Here is a 26,981-nt window from a genome sequence, read left to right as displayed (position 1 = left end):
AAGGTGTGTGCCACCACCAGCAACTAAATTTAAAAAAAAAAATTTAAACTTTGTCTTACTATATGTAACTCTGACTGGTCTGGGACACAGAGATCTGCCTACCTCTGCCTTCCAAGTGCTGGGATTGAAGGTACACGCTACCATGCCTCACTAAAACATTACTTAAAAAACAACTTATTTAAAATTGTGTGTCCATGTTCAGGCATGTGTAGAGTGCAGGTGTTCACAGAGGCATCAGATCACCTGGAACTGGAGTTCCAGGCAGTATGTGAGTGTTGGGAACAAAGAGGTCTTGGTTAAGAGTGAATTCTTCTCCAGTCGTGAAATTACTTTTTAAAACCTGAGGTGGAGCCGGGCGGTGGTGGCGCACGCCTTTAATCCCAGCACTTGGGAGGCAGAGGCAGGCGGATCTCTGTGAGTTCGAGACCAGCCTGGTCTACAAGAGCTAGTTCCAGGACAGGCTCCAAAACCAGGGGGAGCCGGGCGGTGGTGGCGCACGCCTTTAATCCCAGCACTCGGGAGGCAGAGGCAAGCGGATCTCTGGGAGTTCGAGGCCAGCCTGGTCTACAAGAGCTAGTTCCAGGACAGGCTCCAAAGCCACAGAGAAACCCTGTCTCGAAAAACCAAAATTAAATAAATAAATAAATAAATAAATAAATAAATAAATAAATAAATAAAAGCCTGAGTTGGGGGGACTGCTGCCGAAACTGATGACCCGAGTGTGATCTCTGGGACCCACGTGCTGAAAGGAGAGAACTGACCCTTGCAAGTTGTCCTCTGACCTCCCGGTGTGTATAGGAACATACACACAAAGAAGAAACCCACGGGGGGGGGGGGGGGGGGGGGGGGGGGGGGGGGGGGGGGGGGGGGGGGGGGGGGGGGGGGGGGGGGGGGGGGGGGGGGGGGGGGGGGGGGGGTTGGTGCTGGTTTGATCTCCCGACGGGGGAGGGACAGTTAAGAATGACAGAGTTAAAAGGAAATGGGGTCATCGTCATACTCTACACAAGGCACAGTGGCTGAGTAACACACGTGCTAGTCACCTGGGTTCACTGGGGCACGACAGGGTGGAGCAGTCTGACAGGTTGACACTGGCAGGTGACTGCTGATAACGTTTGATTGCCTTTCAGAGACTGACTTCCTTTAGTCGCCACCTTACAGCGAATCACAGCTGGTGGCCGGATACTAGTTTACTAGACTAGTATCCGAATGCAAGGCTGACCTCCCACAGCAGCGGGTGTGAAAGCGTCCACCTTCCTTCCAGCCTGCCGGCCACTGGAGTGATGATACAATTGCCCCGCTCGGGCTCCTCCTACCAGGGAGGCTCCGCCCGCTAGACTTACTTCCGGTCTGTTTGGGCTTTGGATAAAAAAAATACTGCCACAAAGTTCGTACTGCGCCTGCACCTATTTTGTTGTGCACCTGCGCACTCGCTGCTTGCCCCTCAGACCGGACATAACGGTCCGCGCGCTGCTTCATGGACCGGAAGTGGGGGGAAGTGTCGCGGGGCGCGCAGGGCCTTGCTGAACGCCGGCAGTTCCTGCCGTTGCCGCCGCCCTCGGCTATTGCCGAGGCCTTCCAAAGCAGCCATGTCCGCCAGCGCCGTCTACGTACTGGACCTGAAAGGCAAGGTACTGAAGGGCTCTCCACCCTCTCCGTTGCCAGGCAACAGCGGGGCCCTCGCCCTGTCGGGACCCACCCTGTTGCTAGGTAACTGGACGGCCAGCTCTGCCAGGGCGTCAGGCAGGCGGGGCAGCCTCGCTTGCCGGTCCGCCCTGTTGCTAGGAAACGGCCGGTGGTCTTTGCGAGTCCCGCCCCATCTCTAGCTTACTTGGTGGGCTGGGGTTGCTAGGTAACCGTCCGCTTTGCCCCTTTCCCGCCTCGTGCGCCCGGTTACTGGATTTGGCCTCTGCCATCGACCGGAAGCTGAGGACCCCGCGCCCCCAGACCGGGCGACCCTTGGCCGGAGGCGTGGCGGGAACTGTGTCCTCAGGTCGGCCCCTCCCTCCGCAGCGTGCAGGCTTCAGCGCTTTCTCCCTAGAGCAGCAGCGCTTCCTGTGACTTTGAGTTAAGAGAAATGGGTGATGTGATAGGAATGCGGTTTTACCAAGGGGGAAACAGACCGCCCACAGCCCCACTGTTTATTGGGAAGTAGCCGTCTGAAAGTCCCATCCCAAGCATCCTTGCTTTCAGCTGATGCTTTCGGAGAAACTAGGCAGGGTGCTAAGCCTGGTGGGCAAGAATCCGTCACGGCTAAGCTCAGTCACTTGGAAAAGCACAGATAAATAAATGACTGTTGGAACCATGTGTTCATAAAGGACTGGCAGCCCCAGGTGGGGATCAGAAAGAGCTTTCCTGACTGGGGAAAAACAGACTGCTGAGACTTTAAGGCCCTGGACAGAAACAGGACCCATCTTCCCGAGGGGAATCTGAGAAAGAAAACTTCATTCATGTGTGTTTGTGCGGGTTTGCCCATGGGGGAGGGGGGAGACCCTACTACCCTTCCATGGGCTCTTGTTATCAAACCCAGTCGATAGACCAATTCAGCAGGACTTGCCTGGCCTTTAAGCCACATGGATCTGCCTGTCTGTACTTCCCAGACGCACCTGGCTAACCCCCACCTCTTGGTTTTATAAGACAAGTTTCTTTGTGTAGCCCAGGCTGTCCTGAGCACACTGTAGATCAGGCTGGCATTCGCCTCAGATAGGCTTGCCTCTGCCTCAGGAATTGAAGGTGTCATGCACCTGGCTGTTTTGCATGGGATCTGGGTATGGCTCATTTATGGTTTTGTGACACTGAGGACATAACCCAGTGCCTCGCGTCGCTTCAACGAGTGCTCTGCCAGGGACCACAGTGTGCCCAGTGCAAAAGCCTCTCACAGAAATGTATGTTCAACCTTCAGAAATGGGCCATCACTGTCCATCGGTCCGCCAAGGTCGAAAGCAGGTGACCAGCCTCTTAGGTTTGGAAGCTACCAGAACAGGTCCAGCCACAGTAGACACATTCAGCATTCATCGGTGAGAGAACATTGGTGTCCAGCCTAGAGCTGAGGTGTTCAGAAGTAAAGAGGTGGAGTGCCCCAGCCCCAGCGTTTTCCTTAGCTCTTGAGTGTGTGCCTGCCTTGGATGCCACCCAAGGTCAACAACTGGAGTCCCAGAAGTCCCAGATCTGGACTGCCTCCACAGCCTTCTGGGAACCTGGGGAGGCACAGCATTCCCTAGGCTGTATGGCACATGCTCTGCCTTCTGCCCTGTCCTAGAGGTACAGTGGGCTGCCTGGCATGGCTTGCTTGTTCCTTTAACTAACACCTCATTGACACGTAGCAGGCTGAAGCTGTAAAGCTAGACTCGTGTATGGACTCTGTCCATCTCTGCAGCTGAAGTGTGTGACCGTAGACAAACCCATGGCCTCTCTGAGCTTTGTCTTCCTGGCTGATCCAAAGAGTCTTATCTAGGTTACTATAGGTGTGATTCAGGCCTGACCCTGCACAGGCTTATAGAGTGTGGTATTTAGGCTTAGCAGGAGACAGACCAGCAGCCAAAGGGTTGCTTACCTTCTGTTTGGCAGTCAGAGAAATTACAAAAGACTTCCAGGCAGAGCTAGTTCTGAGGAGGTGACAGGTGTCCCAGTTGGCATGTAGGGTATAAGGCAGCCCACAGACTAGTGGTACCACACTAGGGCTCCAATGGGAGGAGGCCCCAGGATGGGGTGTGAGCAGACCTGACTTTGGAAAGCTCCCCAAGGAGGCTATAAGCCTCCCTGCCTCCTTTCAAAATGAAGACCGTCTCATGACAATGTGCCAGGCTGAGTCTCTGATTATCAAGGGATCTCTTGTGGCCACCTTTGGCAAGTAGGAGGTCCTTCAAGAATGTTTGGCTGCTGTCTGTTGTTTCTCCAGCTACGCCATAGCTTCTCTGCTTTGCAGCCTGGCCCTGGTCTGGAACGCTGAGCTCTATGGTTTCCCCTCCTTCTTCCTGATGCTCTTCTTCTGGACACTGGAAACAAAGCCCCAGGCTGTTCCCTGTTATTCACAAGGACCTGTGTAGTCTGAGATTTTGTAGTCCCCCAGCCCAGTGGTCCTGGCTCATCCCACTTCAGCCAGTGGAGAACCTGACAGGTCCCTGGACAGTCTGTCTGCTTCTGCCTCGGAGCCTTTGTAACTTGTTCCTGTGGAGAGCTATGGGCCTGTCTTCAGTTCAGACAGTGCTTCCTCCAGGAAGCCTCTCCTGCTTGCTCTGGCTGAGATCATATTCCGGCTTTCCCCACTCTGGCCACACTTCATCTTCTGGCCCATGCTGCCCGCTGCATCACATGCGTGTTTATCTGTTCCTGAGGAAAAAGGAGCCATGGGAAAGACAGCGTGTGGTGTGCCTGGAAAATGTCCAGGATGCAGCTGCTATGGAGCCATAGGGCATCCTGGAGACCACAGGTTACTCCTGTTTACTTAAGGAGCAAATCGTAGGGATGTGAGAATCACCCTTCTCCTGGGGATAGGCTACTACTCCGAGCTTCCTGATGAGAGAGAGGCTGCCCTGTCTAGCTTCTTCATGGGGAAGGACCATGGAGTGAGAGGATGCAGAGAGGAGCTGTGGCCCCAGTGTCTCACCTGTCTTCCTCCGTGCCACACCACCTGAATCCCCAGGGCTCTCCTAACACCACTTCCCATCCCATCAAGCCTTGATGAAGGTGGGGCTATTGGGAAAGTCTCCCCCATTGTCTGTCCCAGGCAGCAGTGACAGTCAGGAACCACATCTGCCTTGACCACCGTGGTAGTACACATTTGCTCAACAAGCAAACAAACTCCTGGACAGCCCTGGTGAGGTGGCCTGTCAGGTACTCCTGACTGACTCTTTGACCAATCTAGTCTAGTCCCTGGACACCTGGGAAAGAAAGTGACCTTCGAGCTGCCTAGGACAGCAGTTTCCAGTGAGCACAGGCAGCCACACAGCAAGTGGGAGTGAGGGTGTCACTAAGATCCTGGCCCTGCTCTGCCTGCTGTGTTACCTCAGGCAGGCCACTCCACCTCTCTGGGCACTGTAGTCTATCATATAGGAGATAGCAAGAGGACTAGGAGTGGGCAAAGGGAAGTCCCTTAGCCAGGGCGTCAGACCCAGATGCTTACCCAGTGAGTGCCATGTCCCCTACTACAAGACCCAAGGGCTTAGGAAAGGAAGGAAGGAACCACTTTTGCTGCACTGTCCCAACTGGAAGCAACAGAGACGGAATGTTTTCTGAAATGACAGGTTCTGAGGCAGCTGGTGCCTGTACATCATGACCGCTCAGGAGCGCTGCAGCAGGCAGTGCGACAAGATGGGCACTGTCACCCTGTGTAACCAGGGCCATCCTCAGCCCTCACCCACAGTTTCCACGAGGCCCTCCCATTTCCTCAGGGTCCTTCAGGGTACACCTCTGTCCGTTGTCTTTTACAATGCACAGTGACTCTGAGGGCAGAGCCTACCCTGAACCTCCTTGTGCCCAGCATCTAGAGTCCCATGCCCTGCATTCATGTCTTTGTCTGCGCTCAGCTAGCCCTGGATGGGATAAAATGATTTTTAAAAGATTGCGTGTGTGTGTGTGTGTGTGTGTGTGTGTGTGTGTGTGTAAGAGAGATTGGGTAGCACGAGAGTGCAGGTGCTTGTGGAAGTCAGAAGAAATTAGACCCCCTGGCGCTGGAGTTAGAAGCAATTGTGAGTTACCTAAAGTGGATGCTGGGAACTGAACCTGGGCCTCTGAACAGCAATGAACTTAAGCAGTGAACCATTTTCCCAACCCCTGGGATTTGTTTGTTTGTTTCTTGAGACAGGGTTTCTCTGCAGCCTTGGCTGTTCTGAAACTCACTCTGTAGACCAGGCTGGCCTTGAACTCACAGATCCACCTGCTTCTGCCTCCCAAGTGCTGGGAATAAAGGCGTGCACCACCACACTTGGCAACCCAGGGATTTTTATTGTTGTTTTTTTTAATGTGCATTGGTGTTTGCCTGCATGTATGTGTAAGGATGCCAGATCCCCTGGAACTGGAGTTACAGAGAGCTGTGAGCTAGGAATTGAACCTGGGTCCTCTGGAAGAGCAGCCAGAGCTCTTAACCGATGAGCCATCTCTCCAGCCATTGCTGGTTTTTTTGGGGGGTTGTTTTGTTTTGTTTTTGAGACAGGGTTTCTCTGTGTACCCTTGGCTATTCTGGAACTCACTTTGTAGACCAGGCTGGTCTCAAACTCAGATATCTGCCTGCCTCTACCTCCCAAGTGCTGGGGTTAAAGGCATGGACCACCACAGCCCAGCTCATGCACCACCACCACCAGGCAACCCTGGGAATTTTTAAATACAGGGTCTCACTCTGTCTTGTCTGAAACTTGGTATGTAAACTCACAGGGATCCATCTGCCTCTACCCACCAACCACTAGGATTAGAAGTGTGTGTCACTATGCTCGGGAGAGTATTTTCAACAGGGAAAGTGCTTGCTGTATAACTATAATGGTCTGAGTTTAGATCCCCAGAACCCACATCAATGCCAGGAAACTATGATGCCCCAGGATCCCAGGAGCATGTTGACTAGCTGAGGTGGCAAACTCTGAGCTCAAAAGAGAGGCTCTGCTCAATATGTAAGGTTGAGGAAAATACCCCATGTCATCCCCTGGCCTCCACACTCAGACTCATGTAACACACATGGGGGAGGGTTGCATTTTGGTGTTTCATGCCTATAATCCCAGTTCTCAGGATTGCCATGAGTTTGAGGCTAGCCTGGGCTACATAGTGAAATCATTTTAACAAAAGCTACAGGTGTCTTTCTTGTCATCAAAGTGAGTTCTGAGCAGGCTTTCTGCAGACACCAAGGCACTGTGTAGAGTTTGGAGGGCCCTCAGATCCTGGAACCTAGCAGTGGAGAGCCTTGGGATGGTGTGGACCCAGAGGCCCTGTGCATCTGTTGAAAGACATGTCCCTGTCTGTGGTCCACTGAAGTGCTCATATATGTGACATGAGGTGATAGCTCATGCCTTCCTCCCAGCACTCAGGAGGTAAGAGGATCAGGGTTATCATTGGCTACATGGTGGATTTGAAACTAGCCTGGGCTCATCGGGCCCAGTTCCTTTCACCTTTGAGTGTCCACTGACACACATAGCTTCTTCTCTACCGAAGATGTCACCAGGAAGAGCCACCGGGTCGTGTTTAACTCTGGTGTCACTTGCTGAGGAAACACTAACTTTGCAGTGTGGCTATCCCCATTCCACAGTCCTTTGTGATAGGCAGTGGTTCAGATGCTCTGTGTAAGGAGGAAGACCAGGACAGGGCCACACTTGTGCAGGCCTCAGTGGGGTTCCATGAACTTGGACTTGTCAGGGATCGGGTGCCTGAAGCTGTCAGGAGAGCCGAGTGTGCCAGCAGGTCTACATGGAGTGGAACTCGCCCTGGTGTCTGAGGGATTCAGCCCCGCCCCTCCTCTGCCCTCTGACGGCAGGAGAGCTTTGTGGTGGGACTTGCCTAGGATTTAAGTCAACCTGGCCTGAAGTCCTGTCCCTTCACAGAGGGGTCCCACCCCCTTTTCTTCCTCTTGCAGGTGCTCATCTGCCGGAACTACCGTGGGGATGTGGACATGTCGGAGGTGGAGCACTTCATGCCCATCCTGATGGAAAAGGAGGAGGAGGGCATGCTGTCACCCATCTTGGCCCATGGCGGCGTGCGCTTCATGTGGATCAAGCACAACAACCTCTACCGTATCCCTGTGCTGTGGAGCGGGGGCTTGGGGTGACATGCCCACTGGCTCAGGACAGCTGGGCAGCCAGAGGGCACACGGTTCAGAGAATGCTAAGTATATTCCAAAAGCTGCAGCCTGGGAGCGAGGGACATGTGGCCAGAGTGGGGGCCGGCTGGGCCCAAGGTTGGCTTTGAAAGCATGTCATGTTAAACAGGGTAGGTCTTTGGATAGGGAGGCCAGATTGTCAGAGGCAGGAGTGGATAATGAGGGAAATGTGGTAGGAGTAGGGGTGGGGAATTCTCATGTGCCCTGCATCCCCAGCCCCTCTTCAGCCACAAACCAAACATGCTACCAGCTGGAAACCCACCGTGGGTGTACCCACCACTTGGGGCTTTGACTGTTCAGTAAGCAGTGGAGGGTACCAGCTCTGCAGTAAGTAAATGTGTGTGTGCCTCCAACAGGTGCAGACGCTGCCTCTTCTATGGACACATGCTCTAGCCTTGTAGTTCCGCCCCACCTTCCCACCCAGGCATGCTCCTGGAGCCACAGGTTAGCTGTGGTGATAGGTGCCCCCACTTCAGGTTGGGTCCCAGAAATATCCCCATCTCTAGAAGCCCTGAGGATAGCTCTGGAGAGGATATAGGTAGCCTGGGACCCCCAAGAGAAGGATGGCTATCTCTTGAAGCACACTCTAGGCTATGGCTGTCTGGCTGCAGGAATAGCTGAGGTGCTTGTAGTCTGAGCCTAGTTGGACCAGCAGACAAGTCCCTGCCACCATAGTGCCGTAGTATGGCAGCAAGGGCATAGGAGGGCATGCTCCACCACTGCCCCGCCCTCTTCCGTGTCCTATGAGTTTCCAGCTTGTGCCTGGACCCTGTTCTATAATTGGGGCAAGGCTCAAGTAGACATGGCCTTCTCCCTCCTTTCCAGGCCTTCCTGCCCAGCACACAGATGAGGCATGAGGATGGCATAAACGGGAACTGGGGGACTGGTCACAGCCTCCCCTGGTAGCTCAGGCTAACAGGAAAGGGAAGCGGGAAGCTCCTGAGGGCTAGTGGGCAGGTTGTGCCAGTGCAGTCGTTGTGAATCTGGCAGCCTCCGCTGGGGAGACCTGGAGGTTTCTGTAAAAAGTGTGATTGACAAGTCAGTCTGCAAGGCTAGGAAGGTGCTGTGTGACAGAACTTTTGCTGGGGAGACATTACATAGGGAGCTCGAGACAGACCAGAGTATGGGAACCACCAAAGTCCAGCTGGTGAGTTTTACTGCAGTTACTTATAGGATTATGGGTGAGGGGTCACTGAAGCCCACTCCAGCGTGGTGACAACTCAAGAAAGCTGAGAGCCTGGAGCGCACTGCACAGCCTGCAGCAGCTCAGCTGGTTGGAGAGTGTCCCTCCCAAGTGACTCTGGTCTAAACTTGTTCTAGGCAGCTCCCTCTGCTGGTCTCTCTGCACTGTAAAAACCACCCAGCAGGGTAGGAGTTTTCCAGTTCAGTTCCGACTTCATTTCTCCACGTCCTGCAGAGTGTGCCGTGTCTTCTGCAATGGGTAGTTCTGCCGTACAGCCAACAGCAGTGTCAGCAACTCCCTGGCCAACAAATCACAGGGAGGTATGAAGGAGACACCCACACAGTGAGGGCTTCCTCCCAGACCACACCCAAACACCCGTTTTCACAGAGATCCTTTATTGGGCGGGGAGAAAAGTTAAAGTGGCTGCTTTCTGACTCAGGCAGAACAACAGCAGCAAATGGGCTTTCAGTGCTACGGTGAAGAGGAAGAAGAAGGGAGGTCTGTGATGGAATGGACTCATGCTGTGTAAAGGAGACAGGGAGCCGGGGGGAAGGAACAAGGGAGAGGGGAGACAGATCTGGTCCATAGGCAAATGTGGTTTGTAAAGGTAAGGGGAAAATCCCCATGTTAGGACGAGGTGTTTAATTTTAATTGGGCATGTTAATTCATGAACCAAAGGGGGCTTCTGATTGATGGACCTTGGTAGTCAGCGGCAGGAGGAGGAAGTGGTCAAATGAGGGAATAGACCTTGGTGGCTAGCTTTAGGGGTGTAATCTAAGGGAATGGGGAGAAGAGCAAGGCCTGTCAGTCCTGTGCTCCAGTGGACTAGTGTTCTTCAGGTAGCCCACCTCTGGTCTGTATTTTCATTCAGTAACCTTACGGCCTCTGGGAGTGTCTTTTTCTAGCCTGTAGGATACTATTTGTATTTAAACTCTTTACCTGTTTAGCAACCCATTTTTCCTTTACTTTTTCATTTCTAAAAAAATTTTATGTGTAAAAGTATTTTGCCTGCATGTATGTCTGTGCACAGTGCCTATGCAGGCTAGAAGGCATTGGATACCCCAGGGACTAGAGTTACAGCCGGTAATAAGCTACTGTTTGGATGCTAGGAATTGAACTTGAGTCCTCTAGAAGAGCAACCAGTGCTCTGAACCACAGAGCCATCTCTCCAGCCCCTGTTTTTTTCCTTTCAGTTAACCAAACCTCAGTTGGGTTTTAAGTCAGGTGGAAGTAATCTTAGTTGGGCGAAACCCCTAATGGTGGCTAGTCCTAATCTTGGGCCCAGTGGACAGATGAAGTGCTGCTGGGACAGGGAGACATGGGGGTCTGGGATGTGATATCCCAGTCCCAGAAGGCTTCTTGACTCTGCCACCATGCAGTGGTCGCCACTTCAAAAAAGAATGCTTGTGTGTCGCTGGTATTCTCCTTCCTCTACAAGGTGGTGCAGGTAAGGCCCAGCAGTGGGACTTCTCTTGGGAAGGGCTTTGGGTGAAGGATTGTAGCATTGTATATCAGGTGATCCTAGGCCAGGAAGCCCAAGCTTCCTTGTAGGTGAGGTCTTTGGCCTCCATTGCATCCCCAAGAAAGTGAACAAAATGGGGAGACATCATAGCTGTGCAAATGTTTTGGGCAGGAGAGTGCATAGTGTAATCCAGGCCCTATGCCTGAACATAGGGGTTGGGGTCAGTTAGATGCACAGGCTGGGCCTTGGGGACATGTCAGAATGTACAATCTGATACTGGTTATGCACAGTTTTACCTAGGACACCTTTGGCTGCTGAAACAGCTGGAATGAAGGCAGAAGAGCTATGGGCAGCCTGTTTGTTTGCTACTGGGATTGAGCAAGGGCTCCAGGGCTGGTTTGGGTTTCCACTGAGTGCCTCTGCGGATTGGGAACCTTTCTTTCCCTCCATCATGGGTGCCTTTAGGCTGGGGATGGAGCAATGGAGCCTACTGGGAGAGCCCCCAGGTGGTTCCCTTCTGAGCAGACCCACTGTGAACAGCCTTGCTTTGCCACCTCTGGCAAGTGGGCTATGACTAGGTCGTTGGGGTGAGCAGGGATGTGGCATGTTTCTCCAGGGCTGGCCTTTCCCACTTGTTCTAATGACGGGCTTGCTCCAGTGTTGGTATGAAGACAGGCCTCCTGGTAACCCTCTGGGTCCCCTCCTTACCCACTGAACATATAGATACTTGTTTACAGCCAGACAGCCAACACCTTAGAGAGGTGGGCAGCAGCCTTGAGTCAGAGACGGGTGACAGGCACAGTTGGGTTTGACTGCAGAGGCCTCAGGCAGCTGCATTGCTGATACAGGGCCATTCCTCCTGGTCAGTGCCTGTGGTCCATGTTCAGGGCCTGTACCATCACCCACAGAGGCATCACCAATGGGGGAGGGCCAGAATGGCCCTAGGGCTGGCTAAGGCCTGTTCTGCTGTGCCCTGCCCAGGTCTTCTCTGAGTACTTTAAGGAGCTGGAGGAGGAGAGCATCCGAGACAACTTCGTCATCATCTACGAGCTACTGGACGAGCTCATGGACTTTGGCTACCCACAGACCACAGACAGCAAGATCTTGCAGGAGTGAGTGCATGTGCCCCAGTGCCTCAGTTACCAGCCCATCAGGGCAGGCAGGTTGCTCTTTTCGTCCCTGCTCTTTTTAGTTATTTTAAGATGGTCCTGATCCTCCTGCCTCTTGCTGGGCAGACAGGAAAAGGCTGTGTGTCCTGTTTACTGGGCAACCCTGCCTGCACAGGCAGAGACCAGCAGGACCCGTGCTACACTTCAGCCCTTCTATGCAGCCTGGGATGCCAGGTCCCGACAGGAGTCCAGGGAAAGCTGCCCTTGCTGTTCTGGTGGGATGGGGGTCACTGGACGGCCCAGGGCTCAGTCAGTTCCAAGTACCCATAGTGCTGACCACTTGATTCCCTGTTCCCCACCCAGAACCAGCACCCTGCCTCTGAAACTAAGTATATGCAGCCTGCTCACACTAACTGCACACTGTGCCAAGCAGAGGCCGCCCTCCTAGAGCCCGCTGCCGCAGGGCTTCCAGTGGTTGGGCCTACCTGCTGCTTAGCCCCAGCCCAGAGACAAGGCCCAACATTGCATGTCATCTCTGTAACTGAGGGGTGGCCCATAGGTACATCACTCAGGAAGGACACAAGCTGGAAACGGGAGCCCCTCGGCCCCCAGCCACCGTCACCAATGCTGTGTCCTGGCGCTCAGAGGGCATCAAGTACCGGAAGAACGAAGTGTTCCTGGACGTCATTGAAGCCGTTAACCTCTTGGTAGGCTGCCTTCTCTCTTCTTTTCCTAACTTGCCGTCTTTTCCAGGATGGAAGTCAGAGGGATAACACTGAAAACCAGCAGAGCAGTTGGGGCCTTGGCAGTAGATGCCAGGGCTTCCTCGACTACTGGAGAGACCCTCCTCCCTCTGTCCTAGCCTCCCTCTCACTTAGAATCTGTAGGGACAACATTGTGGTGGTTCTCTAGAGACTGAGGTAGAGGGGCCTCAAGTTCCTGACCTTCCAGGGTCACAACTGTCCCAGGAAAACAAAAATAGAAGCGCCACCGAGATGACTCAGCAGGTGAAGGGCCTCCGGCCATCTGGGTTCCATCCTGGGACCTGCGGTAGGAAAAGAGAGCTAACTCCTGCAAGTTGTCCTCTGAGCTCACACATGTGCACTCATGCATACACGTGTGCGTGTACACACACAGTAGTAATATAAATAATGACAACTTAAAGAAATAGGGCTGGGGAGATGGCTCAGTGAGCCAAGCTGCTGCTGAACCCTGCTGACCTGAGCTCCACCCCCAGAGGCCTCAGAAAGGAGAGAAGACCCAAAAGTCGTCTTCTGATCTCCACCCAACACATAGCATACACACTCCTGCACAGTAAAAATAACATTTTAAAGTAAAACATAGGTACAGCAGCAGAGCGCTTATATACAAGCATGAGGACCCAAGATCAGATTCCAGCACATGAGTGGAAGCTGGGTGTGGTGCTGTGCACTGTAACCCAGCACTGAGCTTCAGCTCAGTGTGAGACCCTGCCTCAAACAAAGGATGGGCAACCATAGGCCAAGATAGCTGATGTGAAACTCTGGCCTCCACATGCTCACACACAGGCATATGCACACATGTAACCAGACCAAACACATAAAGCATGTATAAAGTTGGAAAGCTCTGTTACCAAGAGACCCTGGACTTTTATTGCCACTTCTAAAAACCATACTGCAAGACTGCTAATTTTCTAGAATGCCGAGCTCATGGGTGGTTTGAACCTTAGGCTTCTTATGTTCCTTGCATGGTGTTTGGTTTTTGTGGTACTGGGTGTGTACCCCAGGACCTCTGCACACAGGGGGTGTTAGTTACTTGTGTAGCTGTCACAAAAGAGCTAACAAGTACAACCTAAGGGAGGAAGGGTTCATTCTATATCACAGCCCGTCATGATTGGGAAGTCATGGTGGCAGGAATGTGGGCAGCTGTCTTGTAGTCCACAGTCAGGAAGCAGAGTAGTGAAGGGTGCAGTTCCCCTGGCTTCCGAATCCTTTTCACTTCCCCAGACCCCCAGCCTATGAGATGGGGCCCTCACATTCTGGGTGGGTCTTCCTTCCTCAGTTAACTCCCGGACCTGCCTCTGCCCCGAGGCCTGTCTCCTGGGTGACTCTAGAGCCTGTCAGGTTACCAATCAATAGTTACATCAGGCAAAAAAAATTCATTATGTGTGAATGTGTATATGTGTGCATTTATATGTTCGTACATATGCGAGGTGTATATTTGTATGTGTTTGCATATGGGGTGTGTGTATGTGTGTATTTGTGGTGTATTTGTGTATATGCATATGGAATGTGTGTATGTATGTATATGTGTGTCTGTATTTGTACGTGTACACATGTGGGGCGTGTGTATGTATATCTATTTGTGTGTGCATATGTATTTGTATGTGCATATTTGTATGTGTATGCATGTGAGGTGTGTATATGTATATTTGTGTGTATATGCATTGAGATGTATGTGTGTATTTGTATACATGTGGGGTGTATGTAATATATATGTTATATGTGTGTGGGTTGTGTGTATGTATATATGTGTATTTATATGTGCACACATGCAGGGTGTACTTGTGTATGTATGTGTGTGTATATGCATGTAGGGTGTGTGTATATATGTGTAGTGGAGTGTGTATATATTTGTGTGTATATTCGGAGTGTTTGTATGTTTGTTGTGTTTGTGTGTGCATTTGGGGTGTGTGTATGTGTGTGTGTGTGTGTGTGTGTGTGTGTATGCATGTGGGAGGGTGTATACATGAAAGTGCAGATGCCTACAGAGGCCAGTAAGGGAGTAGACTCCACTGAAGTTGCAGTTACAGGCAGTTGTGAGCCACCTGACATGAGTGCTGGGAACCAAGAGCTGAAAGTCCACCTCCCAGGTGCTGGGATGACATGTGTGTTCCATACACTTGTAATTTTTATTAGTGTTTGCATAGCGTATGCTCTTACAACCTGTCTCCTTTGGTTTGTGTTTATTGTAGTCTGTATTTTGTAAGAGGGCCTCACTGTGTAGTCCTGGCTGGCCTGGGCAGAGCACTGGGGTTAAAGCTGTACACCTCCCTACCTGGCCTTGATTTTGTTTCGTTCTAATTAATACAAGGCCTCTCTATTTAGCCCTGGTTAGGCTGGAACTCATGGAAATCTCTGGAATAAATGAGATGGCTCTGCTTCTTTATTCAAAGCAAAAGAATTGAACCTGCTGATAAATACTGATGCTGACAGTCTTTTCTCCTGTGAGTGATCTCAGCAGATGGTGAGGCATCAGTGGAGGGAAAGCCTGGGCTTGGAGCCTCTGGCACTAGGTGTGCAGTGAGTCTGCACCACAAAGAAAGGTAGCATCACTGTCCTTGAACACACAGATATCCACCTGCCTCAGCCTCCCAAGTGCACCCCACACCTATCTCTTACGCTTCCCCTATGTATTAGTTGCTTTTCTCTTGCTGTGGTAAAACACTGTGACCAGGGTCCCTTTTTAAGGAGAGGGTTCATTGGGCTTATGGTTTCCAGAGGCAGGGACAGCATGGCAACAGGTGGTAGACAAGACATCTGGAGCTGGAAGCTGACAGCTCCAACTGTAAGCATGAAACAAAGGGAACAGGGTTGGAAACCTGAAAGCCCATCCCCGGTGACGGCCACTCTCCAGCAAGGCCACACCTCCTAAGCCTCCCAAACTGCACCAACTGGGGAATGTGTTCAAATGCCTGAAGCTGAGGAGGGTGTTCCTCATCAGACCTCCACAGCTTATCCTCTACTTTGAATCTGCCTACATCTTACTCAGAGTGAGTTCTGGTAGACATTATTTGGGCACATTTGTGTGATTGAATGCAGGCATGTGAGTGCCACAGTGGAGCTCAGAGGACAGTCTTGGGTGTCATTCTGAGCCTTCCACCTTGTTTGAGATGGTCCTTTTCTTCTTTGCTTGTTTGTTGATGTGTTACACCAGGCTTGGAGGCCCAGGGAATTCTGTCCCCACCTCCATTGCAGGTGCTTAGAATAAACATCAGCTTTAGGAGGCTCTGGAGACTTGAACTCGGGTCCTCATGCTTGCATGGCAAGCACTTTACTTCTGAGCCACCTTCCCAGCCCCAGTCTCTGTCTTCTGATTGATGTGTTTAGATCATCTGTACTCACTGAGTTTCTGGGCTTCTGTTTTGCCTTCTTTTCTGCTTCCTGTTCTCCGTCTCCTTCCTCCTCTCCCTGTGGGTCATGGTGACATTTCAGGGTTCTGTTGTTTCTTCCTTCTGCTTCTTTCTGCCCTTGTCTCGTGGTGTGGTTATCTGAGTGGCTTCTGCAAGGCACCTCGAGCTGTGTGTCACATGGTATTTGGGCAAATGATGGATCACACTCAAAATGGTGCTCCCTTGAGGACCACAAGGACCTGGGAAGTCCCTAAGGCTTTCCCATCCTTACCCAGTGCCGCGAATGCTGACGTACACGTGCCGAGGGTGCTCTGGGTTGTGCCATTGTGCTCTGCACCCTGTTTGCTGTGCCACCCTTTCAACATGGGGCTGCAAATTTAGAAAACAGCCAGCAAAATAGCAGCCGTGTTTGCTGTATCATTTGGGGCAGTGTCTGCTGGTGGCCCCCGGCCAGTCTAGGTTCAAGTAGGCTCTCTGTAGTACTGTCATGGTGACATCACCAGACACTGTAGTCCAGTTTGTGTGCATGTAAAACTGGGCTTGGGTTTCCATCTGCTCAGATGAGTGACCGCCTCTGGAAGTGGAACATCACCAGCCCTCCAGGCTTGGGACCCTCTCACCTGCATCTGGCTCATCTGCTTATCCTTGGGACAAACACTAGGGAGAAAGTCAGGTTTGCAGTTGAGCCAGAAGTGGTGGAGGTCACTCCTTACACGGTTCCCACTGTCCTCAGGTCAGTGCCAATGGCAATGTGCTGCGCAGTGAGATTGTGGGCTCCATCAAGATGCGCGTCTTCCTCTCAGGCATGCCTGAGCTGCGCCTGGGCCTCAACGACAAGGTCCTCTTCGACAACACAGGCCGTGAGTACCAGAACAGTGCAGAGGCTGGATCATTCTTGCCTCAGGGAGGTGGCTTCCCCTGACCCCAGTGCCACAGCTAACTGCTTTCAGGTGACAGGCCTAAGAAAATGCCTTGGGTCATTGAGGTGGCTCAGCAGGCAAAGATGCTTGCTGCCAAGCCCCACGAGCTTGATGTGATCTCGTGAGCCCACGGTGGAAGGGAAGCACTTCCTGCAAGTTGCCTTCTCACTTCCACGTGCACACTGAAGCACACACCCTCCCGTATACAGGAAATAAGATGTAACAACTTCACACTGCTCAAAAGGCCTCAAAGGCTAGGGCTGCAGATCGGTCGACACTGACCAAGCAGACCTGGGTTCAGTATCTACCAGCACCAAAATCACAGAAAGATCCAGGCTGAAGTGGAGGCTCCTGCCTGTCATCCTATTCTTCGGGACACTGAGGTGGAAGGCCATCGTGGAGTACACTGTGAAGCTGTCAGGAGGGTGACAGAGAGCCAAGGTTCTGAACACTTAGACATCATCAGTGAGGCCCAGCCTATCCCACAAACAGAGGCCTGTGCTGTTGGGAGGTCACACACCAAGGTGCTTTCTATGGTGAGGCTTCCAATGGCAGAGCACAGCACAGGTGGGCGTGCCTGGGCTTCTGTGGCTTCTCATTGGCCATACCACGGAGGCCCTAGTTTCAGGTTCCTGGCCCCTGCTGGCCTCCTGGACTTGCTAGCTCTATGTGGGTGGGACACCATGGTGTCACCCATACCCACTTAGCAAATGTGTCCTGACCAGCTGCTGTCTACCAGCTGCTGAAGACTTAACACGGCACAGGGAGCCCAGACCCCAGGACTCCATGCCAGTGTTAGGCTGAGATGTGGAGGCAGGAGGATGACAGTTGTCTAGGAACTGGCCCCTTGTGCATATGAAAGAGATGTCTTCTGGATATGGGGTAGGCTCTGGTCTGCCAAGGTGGTCTTGGCAGTAGGAACTCTGCACAGGGACTCGAAGCCGCATGCCAACCTCACCCCTGCTCCACACAGGAGGGAAGAGCAAGTCGGTGGAGCTGGAGGATGTGAAGTTCCACCAGTGCGTGCGGTTGTCACGCTTTGAGAACGACCGCACCATCTCCTTCATCCCTCCCGATGGAGAGTTTGAACTCATGTCCTACCGCCTCAATACCCACGTGAGTGCCTCCCAGGGTAGCAGGTTCCCAGGGAAGCTCAGTATCAGCTCTCACTCACCTGCTGTGCCACCCTCCAGCCCTGTAGGTGAGCAGAAGCCTTGCCCATTGCTGGACTTCCTTGGGTAGACTGTGGGGCAGTCCAGGGAGACTGCCTACCTCTTGCCTGCACACTGGCCGGGAAGAACAGGCTTTAGTTTCTCCTCAGTAAAGTGAGACTTGATGTGAGTGCCTTCCTTCCACCTTCCCCACAGGTGAAGCCTTTGATCTGGATTGAGTCTGTGATTGAGAAGCATTCCCACAGCCGCATCGAGTACATGGTCAAGGTCGGTGGGAGAGCAGGCACCCTGTTACCTGGGACCGGCTCAGCAGCAGGGCAAGGGACAGGCTCATACTGCAGATACTTACCTTGTCCTAGGGGGGCGGGCACCTCGGAGGCCTGAGACAGGAGGGAGAGTCAGGTGTGGGCACTGGCTGGAAAAGCCTGGTGGTAGAAAGTGGGGACTCATTGACAAGTAGGGACTGTGTAGCCCTGGTAGGTGGCTGGGGTGGGGGTGGCTAGACTCCCTCCCCTGCATCCTACAGAGCCTCTGCCCGGGGCCTCCTTGCAGGCCAAGAGCCAATTCAAGCGGCGGTCAACAGCCAACAATGTAGAGATCCACATACCGGTCCCCAACGATGCTGATTCGCCCAAGTTCAAGACTACAGTAGGGAGTGTCAAGTGGGTCCCCGAGAACAGCGAGATCGTGTGGTCCATCAAGTCCTTTCCGGTGAGCCCCATATTCACACATGCCCCTAAACACCTCCCCCATGGGGCTGGAGAGATGATTCAGTGGTTAAGATCACCAACTACTCTTCCAGAGGACCCAGATTCAATTCCCAGCACCCACATGGCAGCTCACAATTGTCTATAATTCCAGTTCCAGCAACCTGACACCCATGCACATTAAAAAAAAAAATAAAAGCCCAGTCTTGCTCTCTTGGCCTGTGGATCAGGGTGCAGCTCTCAGCTCCTGCTGCGGTGCCACACAGCTAACACCTGTCCGTAACTCCAAGATCTGACACCTCACAGACACATGAGGCAAACCAGTGCACATTAAAAAGCAGTCCCCCATACCCATCCATGTCCCACCTCTGGAACTGCATTCTTGGGAACAAGAGGCAGCCCTGGGGAGAGACATCCTGTTCCAGGGCTGGGAAGGGCAGGCTGCAGATCCACCCCAAGAGAGATTTCTTGGTGCCCCAAGACAGCCACCGCAAAAGCACCTGTAATGTGATGTCATTTGCCACAAATTCTGTTTTCACGTGGAAGTTGTGGCAACTTTGTTTGAAACAGGGTCTCCCCTGGTAGTCTCAGTGGTCTGCCACTCACCATGTAGCCCAAACTGACCTCCTAACTATGTAGCCCAGGCGGCCTGAAATTCATCATGGATTGTAGGTTGGCCCCAAAATTACCATGTCATTCAGGCTGACCTCAAATTCACCATGAATCCCAAGCTGACCTTGAACTTGCCTCCATTCTCCTGCTTCTGTCTCCTGAATGCCAGGTTATGAGACTCAGCTTAACTCAGTTTGCCTGAGTTTTCCTATGGGTAGATCTTCTCTTTCCACATTCTCCTCCCTTTGCTTTTGGGTCCAGGAGCTGGAATGTTATTTTCACCAATTCCCATGGAGATTCCATGGTGTCCTTTATGGCTGGGAGCTGATGCGGAGAACCTGTGCAGGAGCCAAGGCTCAGCCCTAGTGCACCCCAACTCCTAGGCAGAGCTATATTTACGGCCACTCCTCTGCCCCTCAGCCTGAGCTCAGGAGACCAAAGGCCACATTGTCCAAGATAGAGCAGAGCGAGAGCCAGGGTGCCAGGCACAGGGGACAGCCAGGCCCAGACCTGATGCTCTACCTGGCCAGGGTAGGGCAAAGGCCCCAGCCAGTCCTGCCTGACCAATCTCAAATCACCTCCAAGTTATTGCTGGGTTCCCGGGAACCTGAGCCCAGCACTCTCATTCTGCCTGGGCCTCTTTTCATTTCTTACATGTCCAGAGACTGAGAAGGCGGGCTGTGCTGTGGAACACACCACCCTCAGTGTTCTCCCAGGCTTCCTTTCCCACCATGGCCAGTCTGGCCTGTCTCTCCCTGGGAGCCGGTGGAGCCCTGCACAGCCTGCCCAGTTTCGGCTCCTGGGAGTCATGGACAAGCCTGGGAGACAGCACATTGGTTGTGGGCCGCACCGCTGGGCAGCTGCCTAACAGCCCCTTATGTTGTCTACCCAGGGTGGCAAGGAGTACCTCATGCGGGCCCACTTTGGTCTTCCCAGTGTAGAGGCCGAAGACAAGGAGGGCAAACCTCCCATCAGTGTCAAGTTCGAGATCCCCTACTTCACTACCTCTGGCATCCAGGTATGAGTGCCAGGGCACTGCCTGGAACACTTAAGCCCAGAGTCACAGCAGGAACCCCGAACCCCAATCCTGGCCTGGGGTCTATTTCCTTGGAGCCTCTCAGAAGGTGTATGGGTGAGGGGTACATCCTGGTCCCCTGAAAAACTGGGACCTGACCACTTCTGACAACCCCTCCTGCTGTGCCTGGCCTACCCCTTGGCCTTGCCCCTTGGATGAGGGGCGATAGCAGGGATGCGGCACACTCAGAGCCTTTGTGTGCAGGTGCGCTACCTGAAGATCATTGAGAAGAGCGGCTACCAGGCGCTGCCCTGGGTGCGCTACATCACACAGAACGGAGGTGAGCGGCTGCCTGACCTGTGAGGTCTCTCTGGGCTGGGGCTTCCTGTGTGGAGGGTGGGTGTCCCGTGTCCCCATGTGGAGCTGAGGGTGGGTGCCCATGTTTCTAGATTACCAGCTCCGGACCCAGTGAGGGGCCTCTGCAACCACCCCAGCCCACCCGGCCTCAGGACGCATCTGCCACACGCACCAAAACTGAAGCTGGAGGGTGGCTCTGGACATAAGCAGCAACCCTCCTCAATCCTGCGTGAACCCACGCAGAACCTCTTCCCTGATCCCATTCTGTTCTGGGGTGGGAAGGAAGGGCCTGCCAGCCCTCCCCAGAGACAAGCCAGCTTGAGCCTTGGCTCCTGGTGCCACATGCCTGGCCACTCGCCACCCTGTGGATGCCATCCTCGCCCACCACCAGGGTCTCCTTTCGCTGCCATTTTGTTGAGCATGTTGATCACTGTCATTTGTCACACGTGTCCTGTCACACGTGTCCTGTCACACGTGTCCTGTCACACGTGTCCTGTCACACGTGTCCTGTCACACGTGTCCTGTGCAGTCACCACGCAGCACTCAGTGAGGGCGGCTGTCCCTCTGACACTGCTCCATGTCCAGGAGTGTCGCCTGGCTGGCTGTGCTTCCCATGCCAGCCCCAGGCCACAGCAGTGTTTCCCCGAGAGGGGACATGGCCTCTCAGCCTTCGCCCCCGAGGGTCCCTGGGCAGGCACAGGCTACTGTCACTATACAGGGCCACTTTGCCCTCTACCCCGTGTGACAATTGCATTAAAGTCCATTTGTTACACTTGCTGTCTGTCCTTTCTCTCTGTGCTGTGGTTCAGGCCCACTTGGACACCCTGGGTTGTGGCCAAGTAGACCTAGCAGTGAGGGGAAGCCGACCCTCTCCTAGTAGCTGGAGCTCTTCTGAGGGACACAGGGTAGATTATCCTCACTGGGTCTAGCCTGTTGTCTCCTGTGGATGGTAGCCTTCCTCGGGTGGTCTGAAATTGGAGGCTTCCATGTTCTCACTTGTCCAGGCTTGGGCTCAGCCCCCAGACTGGTGCCCGAGTTCTGATGGGCCTGGCAGTTGTGTCTCCATGGTCTGTCCATGGACTCTGCCCTTTCAGCACCCTCTCACTCTGGGCTCTGCCTCTCTTGGCACCCCACTCCTACTTGGGATGTGTCACGTGCATCTCACCCCCCATGGCCAAGAACAACCTTCCTAGTGCAGCAAGGTCAGCTCCCAGCTCGGGTCCTAGAGCAGAACCTGTCGGCACCCTGGAGGCCTCACCCTTCCTCACCCACCGGTGGCCCTGAAGGCTGCCCAGTTCGGACTGTGTCCGCCACCCTGCCACCCTCCACAGTCTGCAGCACTGCAGGCTATGGCTCTGTGCATCCTGTTTTAGTCCAGCCACCCAAAATCCACCCCCCGTTGACCTGCGCACGGGAGGGACAGAGATGTGCAGGATTCTGGCTTCCATACTTGCACACCAACAAGAAGAAATGGCACCTGAAAGGCAGAGGCGCAGGCTGGGCCATGACAGGGCACAGAGATGCCCAAGCTCAGCCCCAAGCAGGGAGCACGGCTGAGCACCGATGTCTCAGAACACAGACGCCAGGAGACAGAGGAGGAAAGCTGGTCTACAGTCTGCCAGCTAATGTGAGTGCCAACACCAACCAGCAAGATGGTGCAGCAAGGAAAATGGCTGCCAAGTCTGAGGACCTGAGCTCAACCCTCAGGGCTCACTTGCAAGATAGAGACAGCTGCCCTCTGACCTCCATGTGAGCTAATATACATGCTCAGAATAAAAGGAACCAAGGCAGGTATGGTGGCCCCTGCCTGTGACTCCAGTACTTTGGAGTTTGAGGCAGGAGAATCATAATACCCTGTCTCAGCAAATAACAAGAAGTGGGTAAAGGGGCTGGAAAGGTGACTGTCTCTGAGTTCCACCCTAGCACCCACAGGGAGGCTTACAACTGTCTGTATCCTCTTCTGGCCTTCGGGGGCACTGCATGCGCTTGGCGCACCCATACATGCAGGTAAAACCCCATCGCCATAAAATTAAGTAGATGGGTGAAGAAACTGGAGTGACAGGGACTGTGGGCCACCACAGGTGCTGGGGACCAAACTCAGGTCCACTGCGAGAACAGCATGGGCTCCGCACTACCGAGCCAGCTCCCCAGCCACATAAAAGTAAATTTAAAAAAAAAAAAAAAAAGTTGGCATCTGGAACACATAAGGCTCTGGACTCTGTCCCCACACTGCAAAGAAAACAATGTTCCCGATGGAGGGCGTTTGCCTCATATTGTTAGTCCTGTCCTGAGATGATACAGAAGGTGCTGGAAAACATGGCAGCCTCTAGAACTGTGAAGGAATACTTCTATGCTTTTTGCTGTTGTTGGTTTTGGTTGTTGTGAGACAGGTTCTCTTTCCATAGCCCTAGCTGTCCCAGAACTCACTATGTAGACTAGGCTGGACTGGATCTCACTGAGCTATCCTGCTTCTGCCTCCCTGGTGCTGGCCTTAAAGGTGCAAGCCTCTGGGGGCTTGCTTGTGTCCTGCCTACAGCGCACGGTCACACGCACAATGAAATGTGGCCTGGTCTGGACTGGCTTGTTCACTTGTGAGTGGACATTCATCAACCACCGGGGGGACAGGTCGCATTGCTTAGTTGAGATGGTTTCACTCTGTAACCAAGCTAGTCTGTAATGCATAGAACCACCTGCCTCTGCTGCCTCTGCCACCCGAGTGCTGGGATTAAAGGCGAGCCCTAGCACCTGGCTCACTTTCTGGTTTGGAGTCGGTCTTTTCATTCATTTATTTGGTGTGTAGGACAAGTTTCAGGAGTCAGTCTCTCCTCCACCATGTATATCTTGGACTTGAATTCAGGTCGTCAGGCTAAGTAACACCTTTACCCTGTATCCATCTTCTTGGTTCTTTTAAAAAATAGTTACTACAGCTGGGCAGTGGTGGCGCACGCCTTTAATCCCAGCACTCGGGAGGCAAAGGCAGGTGGATCTCTGTGAGTTCGAGGCCAGCCTGGTGTACGGAGCGAGTTCCAGGGCATCCAAGGCTGCACAGAGAAGCCCTGTCTCGGAGGAGGAGGAGGAGGAGGAGGAGGAGGAGGAGGAGGAGGAGGAGGAGGAGGAGGAGGGGAGGAGGAGGGGAGGAGGAGGAGGAGGAAACCGCATTCATCTGTTCGCTCGTCTCTGCAGGTCTCTGCAGCCATGCTTCGGCAACACAGGGAGAAAAACAACAAAAGGCGGGCCAGAGAAAAAAAATATGCATGACCTTCAAAACTCAGACAGACAGACAGACAGATGGGCTTTTCAAAGATGTGGGATAGCTGAGTGACATTTCCAGCCTGCCTAGGGGAAAGCCCCGGCCCCAGTTACACACTTAGGTGTCCCCAAAGGTTGAACCACATTCCTCAGTGAACTCAAATGGGGCAGCCCTGGGGTGGACTCCACCCAGCCTGCACAGGGCTCAGGGCTGCAGCTGCAGGACCCCGGGGGGAAATAGGTCACTCAGCATGCACATGAGACCCGAGACACAAAATGACATAGGACTAATTGTGGTCATCTCTCTCCTCTCCCCTGTTCAAAAGCCTACCATGGCTCCTCAGTGCCCTCAGAGAAAACCCCCACTCCCTACCCTGCTGGCCCCCTCTGTCCCCGCAGCAACCCTGCCCTGCCCATCTTCCTCCACCCCAACACAGCCTGTTCTGATGTTAGCTACGTCTTGACATGCATGAGAGAAACCATGACCAACATTTTTTGTCCCTCCAACTTGTTGCGCACAGACACACAGCTGTCCCTGGTTCCACAGTTGCCTCTGTCCCTAAAACCTGGTTGTCACTGCTCTGTTCTTGGGGAGAAAAGCTATCTCTATCCTTGGGATGTGCACTGTTCATGGGACACTTCCAATTATGACCACTAGGGGGCACACGTGTGTTAGAAATAGCTATCCACAGAAAAGGAGGCAAGGCAGGCTGGGTTGGGTGTTCTTGTTTCGAATGTTTTGTCTGCATGTGCAAACCTATGAGTGGTTATGAGCCATCCTGTGGGTGCTGGGTCTCATGTAGCTAACTAGTTGGCCTCAAATTTTTGATGTAGCCAAGAATGACCTCAAACTCAGAATCCTGCTTTCACCTCCTGAAGATGTGGGTGCTGAAGATGTAGGCCTGTGCCACCACACCCCGTTTACCCAGTGTTTGGACATGAACCCCAGGCTTTATGACGGACAGGCAGATGCTCTGCCAAGCGAAGCCCAGCCCAGCCCTGGCTGGTTTGTTTGAGACAGGGTGCGTGAAGTACCATGTCTGACCTACATTTTTGTTTTGTGTTGACTTTTGATTTTTTTAAAATATATTTTTAATATTTTTTATTTATTATGTATACAATATTCTGTCTGTGTGTACACCCAGAAGAGGGCACCAGACCTCATTACAGATGGTTGTAAGCCACCATGTGGCTGCTGGGAATTGAACTCAGGACTCTGGAAGAGCAGGCAATGCTCTTAACCACTGAGCCATCTCTCCAGCCCCTGGCTTTTGATTTTTTTCAAGGCAGGGTTTCCCTGGCTGTCCTGGAACTCACTTTGTAGATGAATCTCCCTGCAAACTCAGAGATTGGATTTCCTCTGCCTCCTGAGCACTGGAATTAAAGACATGAACCGCCACTGCTGAGCACAACTGTGTTTACATAGAGGTGAAATTCAGGTACCAGGTAGCTGATAATTTATTTTTAATAATTTGAGGCAGTGGTTCTCAATCTTCTTAATACTGTGGCCCTTTAATACAGGTTTTTTTTTGTGTTGTAGTGCTCCCAAACCATACAATTATTCCATTGCTACTTCATAACCATAATTTTACTACTGTTATGAATCATACTGTAGATATTTTTGGAGACAGAGGTTTGTCAAGGGGGTTGTGACTCCCATTTGAGAACTGCTGATCTAGGGGGCCATGTAAGAACGTTGCACACCTTTGGATACAGGAGAACACCCTCAGGTGTGGCCTTGCCTTCCACCCCATTCAAGGCAGGGTTTCTTGGTCACTCTGACTGCCCTGCTGATTCTCTCTCCTGGCTGCAAGAGCATTGGGATTAGAGACACTGCTGCCGAAGCACTTATTCACCAAGTAGTCTCCCCAGGCTCACGGAGGGCTTTGAAATGAGCATTCCAAACACTGGCGATATTGTGTGACCCCGAATCCTACCATGTCCTTCATCCCCACATGCTTCCCCAAGCCCTGGAAGCCATTGTTCTGCTACCATCTGCGTGCAGTAGCCTGGTCTGGATGCTTCAGGTCAGTGAGGTCACACTGTGGAGCCCTACATGTCTGCTGTCACTCAGGAAGGTTTCCAGTTTGGTCACGCGTCTCTCTGCTCATCCGTTGGCTGCCGCATGGGCTGTCCCACCTTCGAGATGCGGCACAAAGATCAATCTGACCATCACCCTGCACTTCTTTTAAGTAGATTCTCAGTAGCAGAATTCCTTCATTCTTTATGAAAGACCCTTGCTCTTGGCAAGGTAGGAAGGTGGTGTCTTGAAATTTCTTGTAAATTCCTTGCATGGCACACATGCTTTTCCCACCACCTATCATGAACTGCAGCCCCTGCCCCACACCACCCAACCTCCATCAACCTGGGAATGGAATTTACATTGTCTCCTTGGTAGGAGCTCGTTCCTTTTTTTGTTTTTTGTTTTTTTTTTGTTTGTTTGTTTGTTTGTTTGTTTGTTTGTTTGTTTTGAGACAGGGTTTCTCTGTGGTTTTGGAGCCTGTCCTGGAACTAGCTCATGTAGACCAGGCTGGTCTCGAACTCACAGAGATCCGCCTGCCTCTGCCTCCCGAGTGCCCCCAATCCCTCACTGGGGATCCTAGGCAGGGACTCCACCCGAGTCACACTCAAGCTCAAGTACAAATGTGTATCCTGATACACGAATCCTCCCTGCATGCCCTTGATTGTAGTCATTCTCCTTCCTAGAGAAAAATGTCGGGCAAAACCGCTGGTTAGTTTCAGTTGTCTTAAGATCTTACTTATTATTTGTGTGTGTGCCCATAAGAGCCCCCGGGGCCAGGAGACCATGTCAGATTCCTGGAGTTGGAGAGTTGTAAGCTATCCTGCATGGTGCTGGGAAGCTCTCAAGTTGCCAGTTTCTCTGTCCTTGGCCATCGTTACATCCGCAGACTCTCCAGTCGCTGTTGTACCTGCTTTGTGCAAACTTTGGCCATTATCATTCTCCTACTCACCTGTGTGCAGTGGACCGCACCCCTTTTGTCCTTACTGCATACGGGTCCATCATGAGCATGGGCATGAAGCTATTCCCAGCATGCCTGTCTCACTGTGGCAGATGTGTGCCTAGTGTCCAGGATAGAATATTTGGATTATAGGCAGCATCTGAACTCAGCATAAGGGGTGCTGCAGTTTCCCACGCTGGTAAGCCTCTTTTCTTCCGCAGCAGCGAGGGAGAATATTCAGTTGCTCTGTATCCATGCCAGCACTTAGTGATATCAGGCTCTGGTTGCAACCCTGCCCGTGGGAGTGGCTTATGCAGGTTACAACCACTTTG

General features: G+C 52.7%; 1 protein-coding gene across 1 annotated transcript; it reads left to right on the top strand.

Annotated features, from left to right (window-relative positions):
* The first annotated feature begins 1,460 nt into the window (after positions 1 to 1,460).
* Ap1m1 (adaptor related protein complex 1 subunit mu 1) lies at positions 1,461 to 21,212 on the top strand. Its single transcript, XM_050128431.1, has 12 exons — positions 1,461 to 1,628; positions 7,550 to 7,706; positions 10,355 to 10,422; positions 11,419 to 11,549; positions 12,106 to 12,253; positions 16,391 to 16,517; positions 17,551 to 17,693; positions 17,945 to 18,016; positions 18,302 to 18,460; positions 19,961 to 20,086; positions 20,348 to 20,423; positions 20,533 to 21,212. The coding sequence occupies exons 1-12, from the start codon at positions 1,587 to 1,589 to the stop codon at positions 20,553 to 20,555; spliced, it is 1,272 nt and encodes a 423-aa protein (XP_049984388.1). The 5' UTR covers positions 1,461 to 1,586; the 3' UTR covers positions 20,556 to 21,212.
* The last annotated feature ends 5,769 nt before the right edge of the window (positions 21,213 to 26,981 follow it).

The sequence above is a fragment of the Alexandromys fortis genome, unplaced genomic scaffold, assembly GCF_014885135.2.
Source record: "Alexandromys fortis isolate MF-2015 unplaced genomic scaffold, M_Fortis_MF-2015_v1.1 scaffold_296, whole genome shotgun sequence".
Taxonomy (NCBI): Eukaryota; Metazoa; Chordata; class Mammalia; order Rodentia; family Cricetidae; genus Alexandromys; species Alexandromys fortis.
This window is presented reverse-complemented; position numbering and strand designations above follow the sequence as displayed.